At 54.8% G+C, this 27705-nt stretch overlaps 1 protein-coding gene across 1 annotated transcript in view; it reads left to right on the top strand.

Moving 5' to 3' along the window:
- Positions 1-232: 232 nt before the first annotated feature.
- The window catches only part of LOC122368499 (inositol 1,4,5-trisphosphate receptor-like), a 77860-nt gene continuing 50387 nt past the window's right edge, over positions 233-27705 (top strand). Inside the window, exons 1-3 of the mRNA XM_043342483.1 lie at positions 233-608; positions 892-1018; positions 13919-14102. Of these exons, the coding sequence (XP_043198418.1) occupies positions 921-1018; positions 13919-14102 (282 nt within the window). The 5' untranslated portion in view covers positions 233-608; positions 892-920. The remainder of the gene's footprint in view (positions 609-891; positions 1019-13918; positions 14103-27705) is intronic.

Genomic DNA, 27705 nt, shown 5'->3' on the forward strand with positions numbered 1-27705 from the left:
GCGAACCCCATACACCAACGAGGAAAATTAGATATCAAATAATTTCTTGATTACTATCGTGAAATTTTTTGAATTTTCACCTCCAGATTGACCCGAAAATGACCTCAGCTTTTACCTCAAATGATTCTAACGCCGTAATTGGTTGGTCGGTTATTACGTCACCAGTCCATGCAAAATAAAAACAAATGGTACAATTCTGGCGCAAAGAAAATGAAAATAGCGCAGGGGCGCATTCTGGGAGAGATCGCAGGGAAGGGTGCGTGTGACAGGGGAAAATTGGGGGCGTTTCGCGGGTTTTGTGGTCGCCGTGGGTGTGCGGTGCTTTGATCCTGTGTTGTTGTATCAGGTGACACCTCAGTGGTGTTATTGTGCATCTGCCTAGACTATCATAGCTGGCTGAGCACTTTGTGTTTGTCAAAGATGTGCGGTTGAGGTCGTCAGATTGAAGTTGAAGTGGACGTTGAAGTGTGCAAACTGGGAGAAAGAGTTTGGCTACTAAGTGATGGTGATAGTGCTCAAGTGAGGTGGACATGATCTAAAATTAATTATCTTGATGCGGTTAGGGTGGTGGTCAACAGGCTCAAACATAATTGAGTAAGGATGCTAAGGTGAATAACGTTTTCAACTGTCATGTTCGCTGTTGCAACCTCTGCCAAGCACCCATGCTATGCTTATCAAGATATGAATAAGCTTATGAACATATGAAGCATATTCACGATATGAAGTGAAAAAACTTAGATGTTCATAGATTAAAGATTGTGTTGAATATATTTGATTATCGCATCTCCCTGGGTTTGGATAATGGGTTGGGTATTTTAACCAGTCTACCCATATGTCTAATAAATTAAATTTGATAAATGTATTTATTTTAACAGCTATTTACTTTTACAGTTGATCCCAGCCAGACTGAGACAGTAAAGATGGGTGAGATGTTGGCCTCGGCAGCATTCCTCCATATGGGGGACATTGTATCCCTGTATGCCGAGGGCAGTGTCTGCGGCTTCATCAGCACTCTTGGGTAAGTTCTGAGGAGAGAGTAGGTGTTCTCATCAGGTGGTCTGTAAGATATGTTTCACTATTTTATTTGCTGTTTAATGCCTCTTATGAACCACTGGAACTGGTGTGTATCATCTGTTTTAATATTGTTTAGGCCTCAATCACCCTAGTAGCACACAACATTGATTGAACAATAGAATTATTTGAATCCAGGCTGATAATCAACATTGAGGATCAACTGACTCAGTATCGATCCAGCACTGAGTTCACATTGATTTTGCATTATACAGGGTCAACTGGCTTTCGACATTGATCCAACATTGATTTCATGTTGGTTTTGCATTGCACTTGATTTTGTCATTGAGATCAGGTCGATTGTGGCTAACAACTACGTTGATACTTTGTTTAATCAATGTTATTGTGCTTCGAGGGCAGTTACAGATGTGAGATGATGCTGACTGACCCCTTTTTGCTCTCCCCCACTAGTGAAGTGTCCTGTTTTTTCTTTTTTCAAGTGATGGTTCTTAGTGTCTGACCATTTATTATATTTAGATTGATTTTTATCTATGATATGGATCTTGAGATTATTGCCTAAATATCATGGATGAACATATTTTATCTGAACATTGAATGGCGATTACCCTACCCCTACCCTACCCCGGCCTCAGCGGCGTATTTAGAAAATCGCGAAGGGGGGGGGGGGGCCAAGGGTTTGGAGGGCGCCACCTCACCCAAGGAGGGCGCCATACGTTCGCGAGATAAAAATCCTTAACGATCGCTCAGCGGAGGGGGGGGGGGGGGGGGGGTGGGAGGCCTTTTTTTACTGCGCCACCAGTTTTTTTGCGTACCTTGGTATAGGTTATGCTGCATTGATTTTCCATCGTGTGTATTTTGTTTTTACTCCAGGTCACAAAAGGTCAAGTCACCCGCTCAGCTTAAGTGACTATGCTTAAAACATTTTTTTTAAGTTAGGTCACTCGACATGGCCTGATGACCTTGCTTTTAGCGACTATGGTTTACATTTTATAAAGCACGTGTAAGAGTAATGTACCAAAAGGTGTGCCCCTCCCGCTCACCCAGTTCCCTCCCCCAACAGGAAAAAACGGAAGCTCGTAGCGTAGTGGTATATGGGATTTTTCTACCGCATGTCTGAAGAAATGTCCTGGCGCGGGTTATTCTGACACGTGACGAAAAGGTTGGAAGTGATTGGCTATAAGTTCCCACTAAAGAAGTGTTGTTGTGCGCGCCGAAGGCGCGCGAAATTTTTGAAAACAACCTTTTCCTCCGCCTTTTAGGCACATATTTTACGTGCTCACTGTTCAAAGCTCTTCTCGCTCTTTTACCAAATTTGAAGGTGTAAAAATACCTAAGGTTTGGTGGGGCCGGTGCCACACAAACTGTATAGGAAGCTTCGCCCATGGGTGACGATGTAGAAAAGTTTATTGGCGGTGGCATACACACCAGACCACCATATCGGATTGATACCGGAGCGCGAGGTGCGTAAACACAAGCGCACAACGAGAAGGCGGCAGAAACAGAAAGATAGGTGAACCATAACAGGACTGTTCCTCATGAGATTGATTAGCCTCCTCGGGCTTCTCATCCAAATTACCTCGACCAGCCCTCATGGCCTTCTCACAGATGCATATTACAGTGTTGAATACCTAAATAACCAGCTTCAATCACCGAAACTGATGCCTGCTGTTGCAGCCGAACCTGTTGACAATACTTAATCGTGATCCATATAAAATAGATGTCATGATGCATGTAAAGTAAGATCAATCCGTTAAGACCAAAGACGTGTTTTATGCATGGTAGAGCGTAGACAGTTTTGGTATGCTTCATTCATTATGCTGAATGCACGTTCATTTGTGGCAGTTTTCACAGGCCACAAATGAACAAATTACAAAGTAGATAAATCAGGAAAGACATCAATATGTGCAAGAGATTAGAGAACTGCTAAGTTGGGAAACATGCCAAAGGAGTAGATAAATTATAGGAGGGCAGCGATCAACGGAGGTCGCCAATAGGTAAAAGGGCTGCCTGCGATCGACAGGAGGTCGCTAATAGGTAGGAGAGCCCCGATCAACATCCCGAGTTTCGACAGGAGGGCACCGATAGGTAAGAGGGTGGCAAGCAGCAGGAGGGCGCCAATGGGTAGAAGGGCGGCGATCAACAGGAGGGCGCCAATAGGTAGGAGGGCCCCGATCAACAATCAACAGGAGGGTGCCACCAGGTGAGAGGGCGGCAAGGAACAGGAGAGCACCAATAGATAGGAAGATGGCGATCAACAAGAGGTCGCCAATGAGTGGAAGGGTGACGATCAAGTTCAACAGGAGGGTGGCAATGGTGAGGAGGGTGCCTTTGCCCAAGAGGATGACATTAAACAGTAGGGGACCTGTGGGGAGGGCGCCAATTTAGCAGGAAAGTGCCAGTGGGTAGGAGGGCGGCGATCAACAGGAGGGCGTCAGTGGTTAGGAGGGCGGCGATCAACACGAGGGCGCCAATAGGTAGAAGGGCCCCGATTAACATTCAACAGGAGGGACTAGGGAACCAATAGGTAAGAGGGCGCCATGCAATGGCTAGAAGGGTGGCACTCAACAAGAGGGTGCCAAAAGGGAGGAGGGCGGCCATCAAAATTTCACGAGGGCACAATTGGTGGGAGAGCGCCAATAATTATGAGGGTGCCGACCAGCAGAAGGGCACCATTGTGTAGGGCAAGGTGGCGACCTACAGGAGGGCGCCTTCGAGTGAGAGGGCGCCTGTTTACCAGAGAGCGCCAATAGGTAGGAGTACAACGATCAAATGAGGGCGCCAGTGGGTAGGAGGGCAGCGATCAACAGGCTTACATAGGCGACTACCGCTACGCTTAGAAAGCTTTAGCCTACAAATGCGGTTGGAGGGCGCCCAAGGGAGCCCTCCAATCGTATTTGGAGTGCGTATTTGGAATGGCGCCCTCCGAGGGCGCCCTCCAACCGTATTTTCCCTGCAAACACATTCGCGATTGGGCGCCCTCCAGTCGCGATTGTTTTTCGATTCGATTCTATTACAATTGCATTTGCGATTGGAGGGCGCCTTCGGCGCCCTCCAATCGCAAAGGGCGCCTTCGGCGCCCAAGGGGGGGGGGGGGCATGGCCCAGTGGCCCCCCCTGCCTACGCCCCTGCCCGGCCTACCCTACCGTACCCGGGCTACCCCTACTCGCCAGGGATGCGGAGCCGGAGCCGGAGTCGGAGCCGGAGCCGCCGGAGCCGGCATATTTTGCCCGGAGCCGGAGCCGGAGACGGAGCCGTGAAACAATATAGCCCGGAGCCGGAGCCGGAGCCGGAGCCGCCAAAAAAGGGGGTGACTCCGGCTCCTTTTTATTTTTTGAAGAGGAAAAAAATAATTGACCTTGTTCGGTTTGACAGTACAAGGCAGTAAAACATATGGTACTTTACTTACGTCATGGGCCATCAAGTGAATGAAAAAAGCCGAATATCCCCAGTATCCCACAGTACGCAATCAACTTCTTGTCTGCTCCTTCCCCCCCCCCCCACGTCTACTGCATCCCCAGAACATGAGGACCGGTCATCAGGTGACGACCATTGTTTTCAAGCCAGTGCAGTGGACTGCGACTCCCGGCACCGTCTCTTCCCCTCCCCCCCCCCCACTCCCACCCCCCAATGCAGCCGAGACTGGTGTCAGCTTACGATGGTTCAGTGAACTCCAATTCGCGGCGACTGCGTTTCCAATGCCATCGCTTCCTAGTCCTTTGTTCTGCCAGTTCTCTCCGAAGTGCGTTTGCGCGGGGACGCGGTGAGCCGGTCATGGCAAAGAGTAACGCGTATAACCAATCCAATTTTTCTTCCACCCGTATTTAATTGATTGCATAGGGGATGTACTGAGTCGGAGCCGGAGCCGCCGGAGCCGGACCATTTTACTCGGAGCCGGAGCCGGAGCCGGAGCCGCCACAACATTTCACCCGGAGCCGGAGCCGGAGCCGATTTTTTTCTCCGGAGCCGGAGCCGGAGCCGGAGCCGTCTGAAATTTCCACGGCTCCGCATCCCTCTACTCCTATTAGTAGTTCATAGTTTCCTATAAGATTAGTAGCCATAGTTTCACTTCAATTAATTTGAGTGTGGAAGGCCAATGATAATATTATGTTCCTGGTCAATATGCCACCTTTTGGGTGGTATTTCTTCTAGCTTGTCTGTTTTCTGGTAGTTGCAGAAGACCTGCAGTTAGTTGCAGCAGTTTTGGTAGTTCGACACCAGGGCTGGTGCCTAATCGTATTACCTTTGTTGCAAACTGCCATGCTGCCATTAGGTACAGTCCACAGCAGAAGTAATGTGCAGTTAAACCCTCGCCCCGTTGGGGGGGGGGGGGGGCAATTTGGCCCCCCCTGTGGTTTTTCCTGAATAGCAAGAAAACGGCGGCGCGCAGCGCCGCCAAATTTTCAGTACCTTCCCGGGCATCAGTTTGACACCTTCACACCGAATTTCAAGTCTTAGGTCACCTTAGGTCAAGAGTTATTGAGGTCAAACTGAGGTCATGTTCGAGCAAAAATGAGCAAAAAACATGCAATCTTGAAACGCTCACCAAATCTACAGCTACAAAGCAATTTCAAACTTCTTTATATGGTCTAGTAGACAAAAAGCGGCGCTACAAAACTGCTATCTCGGATTTCCAAAATTTTGGGTTTTTGACCCAAAAAAATTCAAAAAATTGATTTTTTTTAATTAAAAAAAATCCAAAAAAAATTCCGAATTTCGAAAAAAAAACGGAATATATATGATAGTACCTGTGCTTTTCTATATACATACCAAATTTCAGATCGATATCTCGTTTTTTGGCCAAGTTATAGCGAAAAAAACTGTTCAAAAATGATGACGTCAAATTTTTGAACTCAATTTTTAGCGATTCTAGACCACGTAGGGCAAAACAAAGACCACCATTGAACTCCCCGTGACGAGCTGCATCGAATCGATACTCATTTTATGCAAAAATATCAACTTGGAAATTTGACCTAATTTGACCTGACCTTGACCTTAACCTGACCTTGACCTGACCTTGACCTGACCTTGACCAAAACGTGACCTAAGATGGCCCAAAAGTCTGCCTGACCCACATAATCGCATTTGTCATGTAAAATGGGCCATAAAACATGTATCACACGACACTTTCATATTGTGACCCCCCCCCCCCCCCCAGTGACCTGACCTCTGTAACCTGACCTGGTATCAGTGACCTCAAATAGCAAAATATGTGTTTGAAGAACATTTCCCCATCGATGGTTTTCAATGAAATGCATTTTACTCGATTTTACAACGCATTTCTTGAAATGCCTGTAAACGGTAAAAATTGGACCTTTGACCTGACCTGTGACGTCATCGGTTTGACCTAGGTCAACAAAATTGGGTCACAAGGTAGTTCCCTGATAGGGCTATCCAACACCGTTTGCCGCTTGTCGCTAGGTTGCGTGGTTCTCGAGATCTTAGGGGGGGGGGGCAAAATGCCACCCCCAACGGGGCGCGTTGCTCGGCAGAGCCCAACGGGGCGCGGGTTAACCCTCGCCGGCCGAGGGGGGTGCCGCCCCCCATAGGTTTTTTCGCAATAGCTCCGAACACGCTGGCGATAGAGAGCTGAAACTTGGCATACCTGACCTTTGATTCAAGCCGGATCTTTTGACACCAACCGCTTTTTTGGGTCAGGTCAGGTCACTGACCTATGACGTCATAAGTGAACCTCTGCACGGTCTCAGATGTCGCAAATTCGCAACGCCCTCACTGCCAGAGGAGATGTCACAGGGAAATGAAACTTGCAGGATCTAGTATCCATTATGAGTCTCACAATTTGTATATCTCGGATTTTTCCTAAAGGTCATATCAGGTCAGGTAATTTTTGTGACCTCACCATTATAAGTCAATGGGGAAAAATGAAAACTGCTATTCTGGCGCCGGGAACGATCTCCAACTATCTCAAGCACACAGAATCGTGATTTGATGCACTGCTTGCAAGGTTAGATGCGTCTTTTTTGCAATGTTGACCTTGCGTGACGTCATTTATGACGTCATCAAGGTCATATTAGTTTTTCGTCAATAACTCCCTATCGAATTGAGCTAGCGAGTCGGGAAAGTCACCAATGAACTCAGGAAGACCTGCCAAATCGAATGATATGCGACATGACCTCTTTCGACCAACTTCGTGACCTGGGGGTGCTGACCTCACCTTGACCGGAGGTCAACACACTAAGTTGACCTGACCCGAACAAAAAGTATATCATTCGACGCGCCTGATCGAGGCGAACACGATGCTGCCAAAATCGCGGCTCTGCGGTCGTTTCTTTGCGAAGTTATTCATCAAAAACTGAACCGTACCTCGGGGCACTTGACCTGACCTCAGAGGTCACAGGTTGACCTAGGACCTTAAAATCGGGTACCAATCTCTGCGTCTCGTAACGGCGCACACGCTCGTTTTTTCCGCGACGCGCTAGCTCCACCAGGGGCGAAACGGCGGGGGGGGGTCGTACCCGCCCCCCCCCCCTCGGCCGGCGCGTATGTAGAAAACCAATAGGTCTATTGACGTCTTCTTTTCGATCACTCCGCATTCAAGAATCGTCAGTCAAAGCCATCCGTTCAACGATTGTTAAAACCACACATTACTTCAGCTGTGGGCTGTACCTATTGACTGCCAGATTCATGAACCATGATTTAATAAATTCCAACTGTGAACCAAATAAGCACACTTGTTCAAAGGAGTAGTGCATCGATATTTTGCTGCCATGCGGGCCGTTCACGACGCTGCTGAACGCTCCACCCACACAGATGTTAATCGTCTGGAGTCATTTCCTCCCCGTCAGTTCTCACTCAGACAGGTGCACTCGGTGGGACAGCCGACAGGTGTGCCTCCGTCCCACCCCACTACTCTGGTCTGGTCCGAGTGACACTTGGGCGGTATCGCCACCCGGACGGGGTGCATTGATCGTGGTAACAGGAAGCATAGGTGACGGGTGCTTATAACGTAATTATCGATCAGCTACCCTCAATCTGGTGACGGCCTGTTGTAGTTGGGAAGATCTTAGGCGTTTGTGGGTCAACGCCGCACAGCTTTAGCGTCGGTGACTTCAGACATGGACTCATTGCTGAATGCTGGGGCTAGGAAGCTGGGCGCCATGAACGTAGAAGTCCGCCCCTTCCCCTAAAAAATTAAATAATCATCGCCTAGATCATCCATAAATGGGAGACAAGGTGCGGCAGGAAATTTTCCCTCAGTTGTTGAAGCATACACCCTGTATGTGAAGCCATGCCTGGAACCGAATCTGGCCCCGGTCGCGGCCCCTCGGGACCGGGTTCCGACCCCGGCGGTAAATATTTGTCTCCACTCTCGCCGGCCCGCCGCTGTGGGCCGGGACAGGTCGGCAGGCGCCAGCAGATGCAGGGTACACGAACAATGGAACAGAGGGCCGTCACTGGACTTGGTGCGGACAAAGCACTCGCTAAGTGCCCGTCGGTCGTCGCTGTGCTGAGTATGCTCCCTCGGGGACAAAGCCATGCATTAGCCAACGGTCATTCGATTACCTGTTCTAATTTCCACATGCAAAGCATCGAGAGCACCATGCCTCGGCACCGAACAGCGGATGGCTGGTCGTGGAGTAGCTTGCTCCCATTTTCATTGTTTTTTTCGTTTCGCATGTTTGTCCCTTCGCTCTGGGTCCCGTCCCAAGGCTCGGAGCGTCCTGCGCGGCGCGCTCGCCGTGCCCCGGCGGCTAGCGCGCGGCTCTGCCGGCGGGGCGCCGCATTGTTGGTCGGTATCGCTCCATCGTGCCGCCGACAGTTGGTCTGTTTGCCCTGAAATCGGCCGCCGCCGCCGCTGTTTGTTGCCAAAACAGGCGGCGATGGATGGGCTGCGACCTGCGGCGCCGGCGGTGACGGACATGGCTCCATCCCGCGGCCAAGGACGCGCTCAGGGGACGGGTGTCATGGTCTGGGGCTGGGACGATTGAAGTGCACAGGGTCACTGCACCGCCGCTCTCGATATGTCACCTGTGCTCTCCGCCCCTAGCAGGCCTCACGTGCTCGGTCTCCGTTCTTTTTGCTTCTGCCGTTTCTGTGAACAGGCTCGCCGCGTTTGACTCCCCTTCTGCGCTGTGACCTGTGATTGTAGCTTGTCCACTCCGTCCTGTTCCGCTCTTCCAACGTTTTTAGTTCGTTTTATATCGTTAAGTTCGTTTTAGTTTTCCTCCTTGGTGTCTTACTACTACCTATCATTAACAGTAAACGCTGTTTTAGACAAGACGCATGGTTTTGGCCATTGTACCCAGCTATTTTAAGTGTAATTTTCTCAGATAAATCAAAACGAAACTTGCAGTCCATTATGCTTTAATTATTATTTCAAGCAAGCAGTCCATCTGGCGTGACCGATTATGGTGGCAATCAGTCACCAGACTTCTCGACAGTTGGCATTCCTCCGAAGGTCACAATGGCGCTCAGCATTGGTTCGTTCAATTGCATACAAGTAATGTAGATCTCAAGTAAACTGGCCAGGCCATAAAGCCGAGCCTTTGCTCTAACAGCCGGATGTCGGGTAGCCTTCTCTTTTATGCATTTAAAACATTCTCAGACTCGGACACTTACGATTTCCGTTGGATCGGTCGGTTAATCTGCGTTTTTAACTGAGTATAGCCAATCGCACTATGATCTGAGTCTTTTGTCTCCGTCATTTTGCCTCATGACATTTCCTCAAGTGCGTTTGCCATCGAGAGCGGGCGATTGCAATTGGCCTGTATGCGGCTGGGTTCTGTTTGCAATGACTCATAGGCAACAGAACGGCTATAGACACTGAACACTGAAACGTGATTACCTACTCTACAATGAGCACTGAGCAGTGAGCATTCCCCTACGTTAGAATGAGACCCTTGAGAGCCGCGCCACGCAGCACCGTCGGTTCTTGCCGGTACACATTGGTCCTTCGGAGTAATGATGGACGGATATTGCAGTCATTTGCTGGTCTGTAGTGGTGATTACGTCCCTCCCCGCGGCGCGGTGCTTTTTCATTAGTGTTGGTCGTTACCATACGCCCATACCTAATGATAGCGGCGGCAGGCTGTGACTGCAAGCTCCAGAAGCTATATTCATATTTTGGGTCGATAACTGTCATTGCATAGTAATATCTTTGGTGAACTGCGTATCAAACACGCCTTTCACAACATCAAGTGAATGCCAGTCAAGCTAGTGGGCTGTGTCATTGCAATCTTTAAATTTTGCGAAGGGAGTTCAACATTTGAATTCAGTATTTACGAAACACGGTTCCTCTTCTTTAATTAGCGAAGGACCACCAGCGTCGACAATCAGTAATCAGCGTTATCTTTGTGTGCGCGTGTGGCACCCATCTGTCCAGCTGACCAGACAATCGGAGCACCGTGCTGCTAGTGGTGTGCTCCGTGCAGTACTGAGTGCCGCTGCGGCCGGCCGGTCCGGTTCGGTTCGACTCCGCCGTAATGAGGCGGCGCAGGGCTAACGAGCCTGCCGGCGAGCCGAGAAGACGAGACCGGTCCGGTCTGGGCGGGGTCGGCGTCGTGCGGGCGGAGGGGGGAGGGGTGCAGTTGCATCGGACCGGGAGGGGAGAGGGGCGGGGAGAGATGGCGTCGCCGGGCTGTAAAGAAACTGACCGGCGCCCCGCTGGGTCCGGTCTGAAGCTACAGCACCGCTGCCGGGCCGGTTTATTTGGCCTCCCAGTGTATGTTTTGATTAGCCCCGGGTGTCGCGTCCCCAGCCGTGTTTTGCATACTGGGAGGGAATTCGAAGACTGGGCGGATAATCAGAATTCATCAGAAGTCCATGTCAAAATATTTCCATTGGTCACCACATCGAAGTTCAATGTTTCTTTTCGTTCTGGCACTGTGGCAATTTCTGCCAAAGCGTCGCACGAGAGGGTAACTGGCACAGCTGTGTGAGCTACCTTCGTGCTTGGTGTCGCGCTGACACAGCACTGACACAGTGTGACACTGCTGTAGTTAGCGCTGTTGCCGACCCTGCCCCGGAGGTGCGCGCTGCTCAGACCCACCTCCCCGGAGACAGTGCCACTGTCGCCGACTATCTGCGGCGGCCCGATACCATCGACCGAGTCCCGGCTCCGTGTCGTCGCGCCCCCGGTCCGCTCTGTCTCACTTTGCTCTACACTCTCACGTCCTTTGCCGTCTCGAATCCCGTTTTAGGCTGTTCTGTCACGTTCTATCGTGGTCAGTACCGCGAAACCCTACCCTTTTATTGTCCGTTAAAAGCAGTGTACACAGTCGCGGTACTTCACTGTCACACTACTGACCTGCATGCTGATGTGCATTGTCGTCTGAGGATCCCCTGTGCGAATAGCTGGCATTTTTATAGAAAGTGCGCCAAAACTCTAGGTAAACACACGTAATGCTTATCAGTAATGCTACAAATGCCAAATGCAAAGACATATGCAGCGAAATAGCCGTGGAACTTGTGCCTTTTCTTACTTATGGGGGAGTGCGAGCATAGTGAAGTGTAAGTTGGTCAGACCATTCGTCGTCTATCGGTCGGCTTCGAAATTCGTATGTTGGCCGTCCGTCCGCCCGTCGGTGGTTTTTGGCCCGTCCGTCCGTCCGTACGTCTGACATCTGTCCGTCTACATGATTGTCTCGTTGGCTGCAGGCGTGTCATCCGTTTATCCGGCACAGCCAAGTCATTTCCCTTTATTTTCCCTCATATTTTCCCTGTTAGCCGCCGCCAGGCGCGCCTGCCGCTACCAGACAATCTATTCCGAGCCCGAGCCCGCCGCCGCTGCCGCGGGGTCGTCCCTGGATAAACAGAATATCGACTTTATCGATCTCCGGCACCTCTGCCCCTTCCCAGTGTCCTGAATAGACAGAGGAAAGCGGAAACGGCAGCGAGAGAATGCATGAATGACGGATTCACCCATAGACAGTGGTCTTTGGTTCACCACATCGCCTTTGAAAGCTCTCGCTGATCTCACTGGGACTGATCTCACCCAGTGTATCTGTCCGTCGCTGCGTGCGCGTAGTGTTTGCGTGATTGACTGTGCGCGTGAGTGGGCGTCTATCGCATGGCTTCCTGTTCGATAATCAGGTCAGGTATCGAGTGACAGCCGGCCCGGACGTGACTTGTCGTAAGGTGACGTGATGGGATGTAACGCAATGGGATGTGAGCGGATGGACTCGGCCTCGACGGTAGGACGCCGTCTCAGCGTTCACCGCATAACGCGGACAGGCGGCAGTGGTGATGACCAGTCAACTTAACCTACAGAAGTACTAACCACAGCGTCTCAGATAACCGGCGTCGCTTCCTTAGTCCTTTGCTGCCGGAACACCTTCCGTCCAGGCCATCGGATGTTGTGCCGCACTCCGGGCTGAGTAAGCTCTGGGTCCGGGGACAGATGGCCGCCTTTGAGCCCAGACTGGGCGCCAGCGGTGGAGCGGTGCCCTCGCTCACTACAGAACACCCCGCCCGCACGCGGTGGCTCAGAGTGCAGAACACACCGCCCCCACCTGGCTGACGCCGCAGAGCCGGGCGGCGCCGGCCGTGAGAGCGGCGTCCACGCGGTCTCATCAGAGGGAGAGAGACGGCACCATCATCAGAGGCGGGCCGAACGATAACAAACGATCCCGGCCGCGATACCCGCCGTCCCGGTCAGCTCCGGCCGACACGGAGCTGCGAACGCCGGCGGTGGTCGGCGCACCTGGGTCCTGTCTGCATGAAACAAAGCTACCGACCTGGAAACGTGCCGAAACGGAAACGGGAGTTAACCAAAACTGACATGACCTTCACAGAGCCCCACGCTAGGCAGGCGAACATAGCGCTAAAGCCGTGTGGGATTGCTTCCTTATCATAAGCTCACTAGTCACTTGACAAACACAGCAATGCAGGAACTCCCTGTGACGGATGCGCCCACCTGGCTCAGTGAGTCCAGTCACTAGGACAGATGGGAAACCACCGCTCCGGGAACAGGCCGTCTCTATTCCGGGCCGCGCCGCGTCACGCCCGTCGTGCCGCGCGACTTTTGTCTACCGCTCTGGGACGGACGGCCGACTGCGGATCTGTGGCAGATCTGTGCGCCGGGTGGGCCCGGAGATCCGCATCTGATGTGGATCTCGGACAGGCAGAGTCGCGAAGAGCGAGAGTCGACCGAATGGGCTCGGGTGCGGCTGCACCGTGTGGAGAGTGAGAGTCGGTGTACTGGTCCTTTGTGGACCTGGTGCCACACTGGGTCGGCTCTGTCGCGGGATGGTGCTTGACTGACTGATAATGACAGCGTTTGCGGCATATGCCAAAGCGCGGACTTACCATAGAGACAGTTGTCTCTGATGCATGCCGTCGCGAATTATGCAATTATTACGCGTGTACTCATGGACCAGGCGTAACGCGAACCGGGTAGAATTCAGTAACCCACTCTGGGCAGATCCTGTAACGTCACTTGGTCAGCAGGGCTACGGACGGGGACCGTGTCATGTCGGGTTCACTGAAAAGGGATGATGACCAGTCGCGAAACGGGGCAGGGGGCTCGTATCATTTCAGAGTTGCGCGTCAGAAAGCTGGCTGCTAAATATTCCTTCAGCCGTCAGTGTGTCCAGAAATGCCGAAACCAATCGCCATCAGAGCTGCTGCCTATCCTCCCGCTCTACATCTCGGAGCTCGTTCCGAATATTGGTTGTGAGCTAAGAATATCTGTCCGTCTTCGGAATCGGATTGGCGTTATATGTGGTCAGGATTGTCTGCTACCGTCGCTTCCAATCGACGTGCAGCGTCCATTTGTATTAGTGTTATAGTTAAATACATTGTTTCCGCAGATCTTTTTGCTTCGACGTGATCTGGCTTGACGCCAAGCTAGCCTTACCTGAGCTGACCTGCTCTGACCTGACCGTATGTGATGGCGCCGTGACCTGACCGTATGTGACCTGTCGGGCAGGCTGGTGGATGACCGCTGCGTGGTGCAGCCGGACGCCGGCGACCTGCAGTTTCCGCCCAAGAAGTTCCGCGACTGCTTATTCCGCATCTGCCCGATGAACCGGTACTCTGCGCAGAAACAGTTCTGGAGCGCCGCTAAACAGGCGGCCTCCGGCACGGACACGTTCATGATCAAACGACTGCACGTGAGTACCAGAACGTGGAGTGGGTGCGGATGTGTAGGGTATGCCGTGTTTGTGTGTGTGTGGGGGGGGGGGGGGGGTCAGGGGCCAGGGCTACGCAAAGAGAAGGTAAAACGGGAGGAAACATTACTGATCTCTGGAATCTGGGCTTTCAAAATGGCTAGCACTCCGCTGTTCGCAGCAACTATTCAATTTGTGCCATACCGCATCATGCAATATATTTACCGACTAGCGATTCGATTGGGTCGTTCCACCACAACATGATCACCATATTTTCGCAGTCATAACCATCTTGTGGTCCGAAATAGGGATGCTCTTGCTCACGAACCTGCCACATTTCTCATTTACGGATCATTCACAGCATTCATCAATGCTCAGTACAGGAAACGGTCACGGTCAATGGACTGATATTTCACTCCATTCTCGTGATTTAACTTGTATTTATGGCAAGGATGACTGCATTTCCCACTGTCCGCGTGGTGGCTGTCTCTGGGCCCGGCCCGCCTCCCGCAGTGGTCGAGATGTTGATCTACCGCCCGCCCCGTGTGTGGATCTCGCTGCAGAGCGAGATACCACGCTACTGTGCGGGGCGTGTACAGCTGTGGACGGCACTGGCGCACCCTGGGAGGTCCAGGCGGCTATGGACAGTAGCCGTGGGTGGCCGAGTCCCGGAGAAAGGAGGGGTGCGGTGCGTCGGATGTCTGTGGGGCGGTGTATGGGGCGGATTTCCGTGTCGGATGGGGCGGTGGATCGCCAGGCGGCTCTTCTGCCTCGCTGAATTCCCCACCAGCCGCTGCTGAGTCGTATAGGACTATGTGGGTTTGCGGTTCGGAACACAGTGCCAAATGGCTTCTTCTGTGGTCTGGCGTCCTCTGCGACTCCGTCTGGCGTCCCCCGTGACTCCGTCTGGCGTCCGCTCGCCCGGTACACCACCACTCTCCGCCGCCTGCCCCCGCCCGCCGGGCCAAAAAGAGCGTGACGCCGTTCATCGGTAACCACCGACCGGTGCCGTCTCCGTTACGCCGCCTGCCGCCGTGACGTGACGTCTGGCCGTCACGGACGGTTCGGGAAGTGACGCGTCACGCGGTAACGCGGGCTCGGTCCGTCTCTGTGACCGTTTCCCGGCTCTACCGTCTGCCGTGCGGCTGTCGTGCCTCTCCCGCTGTCTGGCGGTGTTTTTCCTGCCGAGATGCCGCTAAGTGCGTCTCCGCTGCCATGGCAACGGACGTTCTTTCGGCCGGCACACGCGTCGGAAACAAAAACGACAGCCTACTGAACACGGTTTTTGTACACATGCGCACGGGAGCTCAAATTGGCTTCTTTTGTCACCTTTGTGTTCACTCGTGTTGGAGGATGCATCTCATTTAGAGATGTTGATGAGTTTTTGTTCATTGAATTATTTGCTCTCCATTCCATCATCCCAGTGTAGCTCGTATAATGCAAGGGAAACTGCCCACTCGTCGGTTTACCCTTCACGAAAAGTGTTGGATTCTGTGTGCCTGGCATCGTGTCAATGCTGTTACCAGTTCACCCTTCTGAGTAACTGCAGACCCAACTCCCAATGACCTTTATTGTTCGTGGTACCCCATATCGGCCGCCACCGTTCAGCGCTGCACCTCTCGTCACGATCCGGCCAAGTTCAGCTAGCGACGGGAGACGCACAGCTATCTAATCCGCCGCACTACCGCCCAGCTATGCCATTGAACGCTATCGGAGCCGCTATCTCGCGGATTAGTGAATCCCTCTACTGGGCGAACGGGCGGGGTCGTGCTGAAGAGAGGAGGGCACGGGGGCTGACTGACAGGTCAGTTTATGGTGCTTGATGCGGCGGAAGGTCACGATGGGTCCACCGCTCCCGTGCCCTCTACGTGATACGGGGAAGGTCACAGAGAGGTGAGGTCGGTCGCACATTTACCGAGGGCAACGCTCGATAACTCCGCCGAGGCATTCCCCCACTTCTCACCGCTCGGCCGATCTGCCACTTGAGTCACGGCCGGCCCATCTCTCAATAAAACCCTAACGACCCTCCGCGGCCCCGCCTATTATCCCAGCCCTGCCGAGGGCCGCAGTGGGTCTGTTTGTGGGTGGTTGCGTCACCGCGGCCGTTCCCAGGACGCCGCGGTGAGGTGGTGCGTGCTCGCGGGGCGGGGCCGGTCGTACTCGAGCTCACCCGGCCACGACTGTGACCCGGCGGCGCGGCGACCCGCCGAGGGCCGAGACGGAGCGGGACCGATCGGTCCGCTCCGCTCCGCTGACGTCACAATGGCCCAGACGCGCGGCACAGACGGACAGCCAGACAGACAGGCAGACACACACAGACAGACAGACGCATAGACACACTGGCAGACAGTTATACAGACAGACATAGTTACATGCCAATGGACGAATGAACGGACTTCCCCATGTCTCTGCGCTGGTTCTTTGTTTCCTACTTTATTCACAAGCATGTATTTTATTCCAATTCGTGAATGCGTTAGCGCTCTTCACCAAAAGTACTCTGCCCACGCCGCGACATTCTGTAGCTCTGTGCGGCCGACATCCCCCGTCGGTCAGAAGGTCGTGACCCGCCGGCGGCATTCTGATCGGCCGAGTGGCCAGCCGGTAATGGAATGGGAGTGAACTCATTGATCATGCCCGCGGAGGTCGTCCGCTGGAATTTGGAACTGTCTTCCTGTCCTGATGTATTGGGCTATTCCTGTAGTCGGAGAGCCGGCTGGCTGGTGAATTTCTCGGGAGGCCGAGCGGTTTGGTATATATGTGGCGGCCGTGCCAGTGTGGAACGTTTTGAGAGGACGTGGAGGAGTCTACATATAGACGGGGGACTGAAGCTTGGCGGTGTTTGGGAGGAGACAGGACTGGAGGTTGGAGAAATCTAATTCGCTCTTTTTTAGAATTGCCACCAAATCGAGGTTGATAATTCTGTCACTGTTGATAATTCTGTCACTTGTGTGGCATTGGCATTAGATGTGCCTGTATTCTGCAGCATCATCTCCAACTTCTTGTCTTCTCTCGACTTGCAGATGTCTCGCTCCAATTTCTCCAATTTCTAATTTCTTGCGTATTTCCAAGTCATCATGCAATCCTTTCTAAGAGAGCCTTTTTTCGCCGGTAGCCACCTTTCCACATTTATGCACTTTCTCGCCGCCCATCTGCAATGCGGTATCGTTCCGCCACCCAGCTGCAGCGCAGGAGGAAGGCGCCGCGGCCGGTGCCTTCAGTTCTCATTAGCGCGGCATTCCGACCCGCTTTTGTGGCGTTATGTCGGTCGTTTATTACCGCAGCGTCGACGTAATCAACCACCGGGCTTTACTGTTTGCTAATTAGTTTCATTAGCCAAATAGAGCAAGCCATGCATATTCATACGTGCTTGGTGGCCCACCCTACTCGGGATTGGTGTAGTGCACCTGTTGAACCGTATGTTTGAGATTACTACACTACGAGTACACCTGTGCGTGATGGATGCAGGACGTAAGAAGTCTCCGGTAACAGAAACCGACAAGCTATTTTTTTTTTGTTCTGGGCTGGCCTGACCTGCCAGTGACCGGCAGCTGTGAGAGCTCACGGCACCTGGTCCACCTGTCCTACATGGCCCGCCAGACTGCCATTCTGTCGGTGATCTCCGCGAGGCAGCAATGTTTGCAGGGCGGCGTGCCCCCGCAGGGAGTTCCCACAGGCCGGCGCTGGGTGAGCCGTCCTGCACCGTTGCCCCGCGCCGCTCAGTACAGCGGTGTACCGGTGGCCGACCCGACCGGTGACCCGAGGCGGTTCCCAGGCATAGCAAAACCGGATGGGGTATTCCAGTGGCCCTTCTTGTAAGAGACTGGCTGGGGGCGCAGTGTATGCTTAGAAAGTACTCCTAAATAGAGGATATAGCCGCTGCTAAACACAGGAAGGAGCCTCTGCTCCACCGAACGAAGGTACCGCTCCCACAGCTCTGTACCGACGTGCTGATGGCGTCCGTGGCTCATGGCCACTCCTTTCAGTAATATGCTCCAGGCTGGCTGGGCAGGAAGTTGATTGATATCCTCACGCTGTATCCGTGCGGCCCCGGACGGCTCTGAGCCGGACCGTGGGGCGGCTCTCCGTGCTCTGGGGACGGCCCGGGCGGAGCGGCTGGGTCGCGCTCGGCCGCCGCAGCCATTTACTGATGGGCCGCGGTATGTCGGCCTGCCAGGCGAGCGCCGCTACCATCAGTCACGGCGGGCGGGACCGGGGCGGGGCGGCGCGCCGCACCTGATGGTCGGAGGCGGCACTGACTGCCGGGGCTGAGCAGCGCGCCGTGCCGGGTCGGTCACTCGGACTGCGGAGACCAGGGGCAGGGACCGAGGCGGGCCCTGGTATCAGCCGTTGCTGAGACCCAGCGCTCATCGATACCAACATCGCTGACGTGCCCTAACACCCACTGATGTTAGATTCGAGACGTCCCAGCGGCCAACGCTACCATCTATCCCAATGTTGAGACCGATTAGGGTTGTAATGCTAACGCGGAGCGAGGGTTTGCTCACGGCTTACCAGTGGCTGTCGATTAGGGCGGTGGCGTAACGCTTGGCGTGGGCGGACTGCCACCCTGCAGCCGCCGCCTAACCCGACCGTGCTTCCGACAGCTTGTGAGAATACGGCGATCGCTTTGATTGATGGCGCCATTAGAGTATTATCGCTGAATTTGCCAGCGTAATGTCGGGCGATTTGGGTGTTCCCAGCCATTATGTGTCGGGTGAGGGCGAACCGTTTTGGCTATCTGATATTCACATGATCTATATGATGTTCATGCACTGGTTTTACTATCGCAGGTTCCATTAAATGAGGGGCCCTTTATTCCAGGCCTTGCTTATGGCACTCATACCACATTATTTCAGCATTTTTATGCATCTTATTTTATTAATAAGCTGCACACGAGATACGGTTATTTTGATAAGACGCTCATGTTATTCCTCATTGTGCAGAGTTATGCACCCACCAGTGAATGGCATGCTGAAAATATGCATCTATTGATCTAAATGCTCCTAAACCTACAGGGTGTCCCATAAGTTCGTTCTCACCTTATATTTGCATGTAAAACAGAGTACATTGCGTTTTGATATATTTATGACCCGTCAATGTGCTCCTCAGTTCATGGGCAAACACATGAATACATGCTGCGGTATGCCAGCCGGCATGTTTGGCAGCATAGCAGGCTCGAAGTTAGCCCAGACTGACTTACCATTTGCCGTGAGCTCCTGGAGGCTGGAACAGCGCTTCGCTTCGACAAGCCACGATTTCAGTATCCCCAACGTATTTTCATGAAATTTGGATCTGATAAGTTGCCTGACATGTGATCTTGCGACAGACGCCTGTCACACTCTCCTGGCACCGCTTTTGAGCTTTCCTTGACCTGCTCACCGATGCAGTGTCTCGCTTGAAGATGGGTCTACGACCTCCCGGATGCCATTTTCTTCTCCAAAAATGTGTTCATATTTGCGGTTTGAGTTAAGCTAGAACGCTGAGATTCCTTCCAGATCTTCTTGGAGAAGCATTCTGCGTCCCAAAACTGTTTTTGGAGTACCAACCGCATCCTGGTCAGCGTCTGGACGCCTATAACCCCACAATACCGTGATCTTGGCCTTTTGCACAGGAAAAAAAGCGGGACAAAACGAAGGCCTTCTCTTTCGCCTTTATGGGGCTGTTTTAAGATTTGGACGAGTGTTTCATCTCGAACATGGACTAGGTAGTCCAGACGACCACATTGATATCATCGGCCCTCCAATTTTTTAGCCTCAGGCATAACGAAACACATGTTTAGCCATTTTAAGACATTTTCGACTGTTTTTAGTCCTCCGGTAAGTCTAAAGCTTAAGTCACCCTGAGTTATGTACCCCGAAAAATGTTCTTAGACAGCTGATAATCTATCCTGAAAAGTCAGCTTATCAACTTTCAAACGTTTTAACCTTTTTGATGGCCACTTTGACGCCAGACAGTTTTGGCCACATGGCTCACTCCTGAGGCCTGACTGGAAAGAGGATAAACTTGCAGTGATTGACTCCCGACAAATCATCGGCGTCACTTGTTGACTGCGCGTACAGTTAGCGACAGACATTGGCTACAGACTGGTGGGCTTCAATCACCCTCAATCGTCACGAATGGTCATGTGCTGACTAAATACCGAGACGTACCCGTATCGGAGACCTCTATGTTGCGGCGTTAGCCACCTCTGCAGGAAGTGGACTTTCTAGCAAAAACTATTTTGTCTAGAGAAATTAGTTACTGTGGCGCATATTGTTACCAGCCTTGGCAACCACACAAGTTCAGTTACGAACCAATTTCAGCGTGCCTTTAAGCAGGAGAGCCTCTAAACGTAAAATTTAGGTGAGAACGAACTTATGGGACACCCTGTAGTTCTTATCAATCACGAATGAGGGAAAATTGGCCGGTACCCCCAGGAGGCCAGACAAGAGCTCGAAAAGTCAGTCCGAGCCAAACATGTAAACACTACATTAAAACTCGGCATACTTTCGCTGCCGCCACGGAATGTTGCCGTCGGCCGCTGCTGTTGCGCGGTCCGATCGCCGTGTTTGTCTGACCGTACCGTGTCCCCGCTCGTGCTGCCCCCTCCCCCCCCCCGCCGCCTCCGGTGTCATGGGCGGCTCGTGGCGGGCCGCAGCTGGCAGCTTACCGCCGCATTACGCCGCCGCACTGACGGATTACGCCGTGTCAGCCGCTGATTTACGCCCCCGGCTCGGCGGACTGTGGTCGCGGCTGGTGGTCGGTAATTCGCAGACTGACTGGCGCTGTTTGACCGAGGACAGGATGATGGGGGGGGGGGGGAGAATAGCGGCACGCGCTGCCGGAGCTGAGCGGATAGACGCGCCTCAGACAGCACCTGGGGGCCAATAATACAAAACGTGTGCTCAAGGTTGGCTCGCTTTGCGGGTGCCCAAAGCTGAATAACTGCCGTGTATGATGATTTGTTGTTATCTAGATGGAGCCCTGCTGGTCAGCTCCACACACCAATACTGAGCACTGCAGCACTACTCAACGTCAAGCCGAGTCCCATATCCCCTGAGTTCCCCGTTGCGCCAACCGCTGCCTCAGAGCTGCGGTTATAGATGGGCCGCGGATTACCTATGAGTCCAAATATGGTGACTGCGGCGCGAGCCGGATACTGAGCCGGAGCGAGCCTGTTCACGGCTGTCCGGCGTAAAACTGGTTGGATATTGATAACTTATTTTGTACATTATGCCATTTTCTGGCGGTATGTTTCGTACTTAACTCTAGACGATGTACCGCAGTCCGCACTGTTATGACGGCCCCGATTCAGAGCATTTCATATGTCAGATGTTTGCGTAGGTACCTACTCAAACATTTCAACTGCAACGAATCGCTGTTGTTGTCCGCTTTTCACTCATCGGCATCGCGATGCGCCGAGCTGAGCCAAGCCATCGCAGGCTGCTGCAGGCTGCTGTAAGCTGCAGCGCTCAAAGCTACCTGCTGAGCGCTGCTCTGAGTAACGCTCAGCAGCCGTTTCCGTCTGCTGCTCGCTGTTTCTGATGGCTGAGCCCCACCCTATATCCTCAGCCGAAGCCGGCTGATATGATAGGGAATCCACCGGCACCGGTACGGGGAGCCGATGAGCGGATTTACTCCCCAGCTGCCGACTGACAGATTGCACTGTCCTGCCCGCGCCATATCACTGCCACACCACCGCTCCCAACCGGAATTGACCAGCATCGAGCCATGTTCGGCGGCCATCGGTAAAAGTGCCGCGTCCAAAAGGCAGCGGGCTCGTGCGGTACGTGGTGACGTTGGCTAACCGTGATGTGTGGAGGCCGGAGGGAACGGGTGAGCTAGACCGTACGGCGTACGTCAGTCTGGTTCATAACGAGTTATTGCTGGATCACCGCTCGTGTTGGAATGGAACGAATTATCGTTCATCCGCAGCTGTTTCAGGCTAGATCATCCTCCTGAGTTATGGCAAGCGGAGTTCGGCCTGAATCATTCGTATGCTCATTCTTTATTTCATTCCTCCGCACAGTTGGCCCCATGAAACTTTCCCGGGACCTTTCGCGCTAGCTAGCAACGTTCTTATGCTAATGACACGTTACACGAGTCGGGGGCTGGTATATCTATCATTGCCGATGGATTGCTGTGGTTCGGCGAGTGACAATGTTGGGGAACCGGTCGGGTCTATCTGTCGGCTGAGGAGTTGACGAAACTTCATGGACTTTGACATTGTCCGGGCATGTGGAACGCATCTGGGTCAGTTTGGTGTTCCAATGTGCCCACCTTCTGCCCATGCTATTGTGTCTGGCTGCTCCACAGCAGACGTTAGGTGGCAACTGTCAAACAACTGATGTCTGGCGTCACACAGCTGACGTTCGGTGACAGTCGCCTCCCCTCCGCGGATGGGTCGCAGCTGTCTGTCAGCGGGGGGCTGACAGTCTGCTGACAGTCCCCAGCATCGCTGACAGCCGTCGGCGAGCGGCAGGTACACGTGTTCCGGTGCAGACTTTGCTGTTGTCGGTTTGGAATTCAAGTTTTGAGTAAAAATTTGATTCTCAAATGCCAGAGAATACGTTTTAAGATGTAAACAAAACGTGCCTGGGCCCTGGACTGCCTGACAAGTGAAGATGCACGGCCTGGATCAGATGGCGGATATTGATAAACGACACGACAGGCCCGGTAAGAAGTAAACACAGACACCAACCGCGCTGTCGGCTGTGACATGTGACATGATAGCCGATACATCTCGACAGTCAGTTTTTCCACCACAGCCAGCCATTTCTCCGCTGTTGCTCGGGTGTTGAGAGCGGCCCGCTCGCCAGCAGCTGACACCGGGCGTCTATCGTGCACTCCTCGCCCGACCTTGGTCCGCACTGCGGGCCGGGCCGAGCGCCGCTCCTCGGGGACGCCTCTCTGGGCCGGTGCCGAGCTGCGGTGACACGCGACACCGCCCCACTCTCTGACCATTACCACTGGTACCGCGGCGGGATGATAGGACTCCCGACAGCGCCGGTCGGAGGCTGTCACTGTCGGGAGCGCCGGCGGAGTGTTTGTCTCACTGGGAGGTGCCGAGTGTCGGCAGACCGGCGCGTGGCTCGAGTGGCTCAGGCGTCTGTAGTTCTTGAGAGAGGAGGGGTGATGCTGCGGGTGTTGTCTGCTGTAGTTGGGAAAAGGCTGCATGTCATTGTTCCGTTGATGCACTCGACCTACAAAGAACGTAAAAACGGCATCGAGAGGGGATTTAAATCTGACTACGATAAGAGACGTTTCAACTCTATCTCTCCCATCACATTACCGGGAAATGTGACTGGCGATGAGCAAACTCGTCGGTGTTTTCCACTAAAAGCAACCATCTCGCACCAACACCTGTTCCGTTTCCGAATTCCGACACATAGTGACAAACATGTAATAACAACGTTATCTTCCGTTAACTATAGCGCCGCACAGACTCTGCTCGAACGTTACATTGGCTGATGATCGGCCGGCCGTCCCTCTCACGTTATGTCCATTCCTCCATTCCTTACGCGATGTGAGAGGGACGGTCGACGAGCTGAAAAAAAAGAAAAAAAAATCGAACCCGACGGACGCTCCTCTCGGCGCGCGGGAGCGCACCTCCGCCGCGCGCGCCGAGCGCCCACACACTGGGGAAGCGTCTCCCGTCCCCTCCCGTCCCGTCCGAGAGGGCCGCGCCGCCGGCGGGGCCGCCCCGGGCGGCGGCGCGGCTATTCGGAGGACCGTCTCGCCGCTGTCCGGCGCTAGCCCGTTAACGAACATATAACAACGTTATCTTCCGTTAACTATAGCGCCGCACAGACTCTGCTCGAACGTTACATTGGCTGATGATCGGCCGGCCGTCCCTCTCACGTTATGTCCATTCCTCCATTCCTTACGCCAATCACACCCGACAGGACAGAATGTTATTATAGTGATCGGTGCTCCAGGAGGGACGCGGCGTAAAGTGGCCTGCTCAGGCAGGCCAGGCCGCGGCCACGAGACGCCAGGCAGGAGGCAGGGTTGGTTGGCAAACAGCACTGATCACACACTAGGAGAATGGGCGTCGACTCACCTCTGTCACTTGGTTGGAGTTTGTTAGCGCCCAGTGGAGGGCGGGGGCGCGCACAGGGGAGGTAAGGGCGTCGCGGCTCATACTGGCTGGCCGTGGACGCGCCTGGGCCGGGCCAGCGGTCGACGATTGTAATGGGCCGCCCCGTCCGACCTTGAGCAGCAAACCCAGCTGACCGCGGGGCGCTGCTTCACACATGCTAGCCCGCTCATACGCATCACTGAACCGTCGCCCCAGGCGCCGGATGACTTGTTCAGCGACACCGGCTGAGCACGCGGACGTGGCGAGCCCGTCGCGGAGGCTGTGGTTGTCGAACCTGAGCCGATAGTTGCCCGCAGTGTGCTATTCGAACACAGCCGGGTGAGGGCGGGCGCCCCGTAGCACAAACAACGGTCCACTGGTGGGGAGGGTGGCGTCTCGGGCGGTCAGCACTGTGCTGTCTCCTCCGGCAGATTGCGGCTGGGCCGGAGAGCGCGTGTTTGCTGTTGGCCCCGACAATATGGGGGCAGTAATGGGGAGGGAGACTACGCCGTCCGGTGCCCGAGCCGAGCCAGCTGAGCTCGGTGTGCAGTCAAACGGTAGATTGGCGGTGGTGTGGCGTCAGCATCCGATTTTAGCCTGCGCTGGCTCGTCATACCAAGCCATACATACGGTTGTCATACCAATCAGGGGCCATACCGAGCGTCTGTGCTATGAATCGGGTTACAGATCATTCTGTGGTCGTTAGACGCAATGTAACGTCAGTGGGAGCACCGGTCGGCGGTATTGTAATGTCAGAGTCCGAATCAGTTGGCGTCGGCGCCATATCAGGGTCATACCGAGCGGCTGTGGTATGATATCAAATCACGAGCCGTCCCTGCGCTCGCCAGACGCAATGTGACATCAGCGCGAGCACCGGTCAGCGGTGTGGTTACGTCAGATCCCGGGTCAACCTGAACCGACATCATGTCGGGGCCCCTTTCGGCGGCTGCCAGAGCCGGGCTCGTCTCCCCGTGCCATGAGCACTATCAGCTGGTGGTGGGCGGGTGGGGTGCGCGTGTTTGCTGTTGGTCCCGATAACGTGAGGTCGGCAATGGGGGAGGGGAGGGGAACTGCGCTGTCCGCTGTCGGAGCCGGAGAGCGCGGGTGGGTGTCGTCTTACAATGGACACACGCGGAGTGGGTCTTTAACGCAATTACCTGCCAGCGGGATGCATTTACACCTGGGTCGGCAGCCACGATGGAACGTCAGCGTGCTCCCGACCGGCGGGGGTGTGCGTTGGAACGGGTCAATTGGCGGTGGTGTGACGTCGGAACTAAGGCATGAGTGGGCTTGCCGGTGAAGTTGGTGACGCGATGTGACGTCAGCGCGAGCACCGGTCGGCGGCCCCGTGCCGGCAGAGCCACGTCAAATTGCGATGGCTTTGTATGGGCCATACCGAGCGGCTGTGATGTTCAGTTCACGAGCGGTCCTGCACTCGTAAGACGCGATGTTAAAGGGACCCTCCCACCTTCAAAAAAGTTAATGAATTGGCATGAAAGTAGCGACCGGCCAGGAAGTCTGGCAGATGATTACCCGCTGCGGCTTCCTGGTCTCCACACTGTGGCTAATTGGTGTTATGCCAGGCCGGCACAGCACGTCCCAGTCGAGAGCTGTGTGCAGAATACTCGGATTTGCCGCCATGGCCTCTCGTGCTTTGGCGTCGGCGGCCCGAGTCTCGGCGAGAGGCCGGTTGGCGTAAGTACGCAGCAGCCACGCCATGTAACTTGTCAGCTGGAGCCCCGCCGCCGGGAAATGGTAGGCTCTGTGAGCCAGCAGTTCGGCTACACGGGCCAAATAGTGGGCGGTGGTCGTCAGCGGGCCCCCTACTTCATCCCCCGAGTCGTCGACCGCGACGTAGCGGCCTCGGTGGCGGAGGTCCTGGGCGGCCTTGGTGCTGACCCCGGCTAGCCGGAGGGCGGGTACCGGCGGCTGCGCGTAGGACACTACCGGTAGCTGCTGGTGGTCTTGTGCGCGGTCCGCCGCCACCCCTCGCTCGCGTGCCCCTTTAGTTCTGCCGCGGCTGCGCTCTCTCTAGTCTCGCCGGCTGAGCGTCGGTACTCGTCATAGGGCTGGATCATTTGTGGGGGCAGCCCGTGCCCGGTGCTGGCTGCGCCGCTTGGCTGGGTCGCGGGGGCCGGGCGGTTGTGGGCCTGGGCCGTGGGTGTGGGGCCGACGCCGGCGAACTGTTCATTCCCGGGCACCGGCCAGTTGGGCGCGCCCCCGGGCGCCGGCCAGTTGGACGCGCCTCCGGCCGCCGGCCAGTTGGGCACGCCTCCGGGCGCCGGGTAGGCGGGGGTGTGTGCCGCGCCTCCCCATGAGGGCGGGGCCGCGGCGCCGGCCGTCGCCGGTCGGCACAGGGCAAGCCGGTGGGTCTCCGGCTCCGTGGGCCCGTGTTGTTGCTGGTATGTACCGGGGCCGGCTGGGGGCCCGCCGGCGCGTCAGCTCCGGTGGTCGTCTGGTGGGCGGGCATTGCTGTAGGGGGTAGCGGGCCTGTCACGTCTGCCCAGGGGCCAACGATCGCGCTCCGCGCTGCGGTGTTGTCCGTTGGGGTGAGCGGTCGGAGTCCTGCATAGGCCAGGATAACAGACCGTCAGTTAGGGGCGTTGTTTGCAGTCCTGTGAGTGAAATGAAGGCGCTTAGGTCCACTGAGACGCCAGTATCGGGGGGGGGGGGGCGTTGGCGACATGGCGGCCTCGCCGGGAACGTCACCAGCGGTATTATGGGTACGATAACGCTAGGGTGACCGGTGGGGAGAGCGCGAAAACAACCCACGGTCAAACACCAGTCGGGCGGGAAAAGTAAACAATGGACGGTCAGGTGTCAACCGCACCACACGTTCGCCCACCGCCGTTCGACCCCGTGACCCCGTTCTTTGCGGGCGGTGTGACGTCAGGACTGCTGGGCCGGGCCACGTGGTTAGCGTGCGCGCGGTCACCTGATGCGTACGGGCCGTACGTGGTCGCATGCGGTGGTCAGCGTGCGTTCGATCCATTCGTGCGTACCGCTGTTTACCAGTGTATGTGAGCCGACAATGCTATGGGACGGGTCACAGTTCCAATCGTGCAGACGGGCTGCCAGTCGCGCTATATAGGGCCAGTCAGCGATTCATGCTTGCGCGCGCGTCGGGCGTACGAGCCGGCAGCGCTGAGAGGGGCCGGTCAGCAGCCGCCAGAATAAGTACAGGGTGTCAGTTTGTGGGGCGGTCAACGCTCAGAGGGGCTGATCAGCGGCCAGGTCTGAAGAAGTACGGGCTGTCGGCGCGTGGAGCGATCAGCGCTCAGAGAGGCCGGTCAGTGCTTGGAGCGATCAGCGCTCGGAGGGGCCGGTCAGTGCGTGGAGCGATCAGCGCTCAGAGGGGCCGGTCAGTGCGTGGAGCGATCAGCGCTCAGAGGGGCCGGTCAGTGCGTGGAGCGATCAGCGCTCAGAGGGGCCGGTCAGTGCGTGGAGCGATCAGCGCTCAGAGGGGCCGGTCAGTGCGTGGAGCGATCAGCGCTCAGAGGGGCCGGTCAGTACGTGGAGCGATCAGCGCTCAGAGGGGCCGGTCAG

The sequence above is a fragment of the Amphibalanus amphitrite genome, unplaced genomic scaffold (genome assembly GCF_019059575.1).
Source record: "Amphibalanus amphitrite isolate SeventyFive unplaced genomic scaffold, NRLGWU_Aamphi_draft 000032F_arrow, whole genome shotgun sequence".
Classification (NCBI taxonomy): Eukaryota; Metazoa; Arthropoda; class Thecostraca; order Balanomorpha; family Balanidae; genus Amphibalanus; species Amphibalanus amphitrite.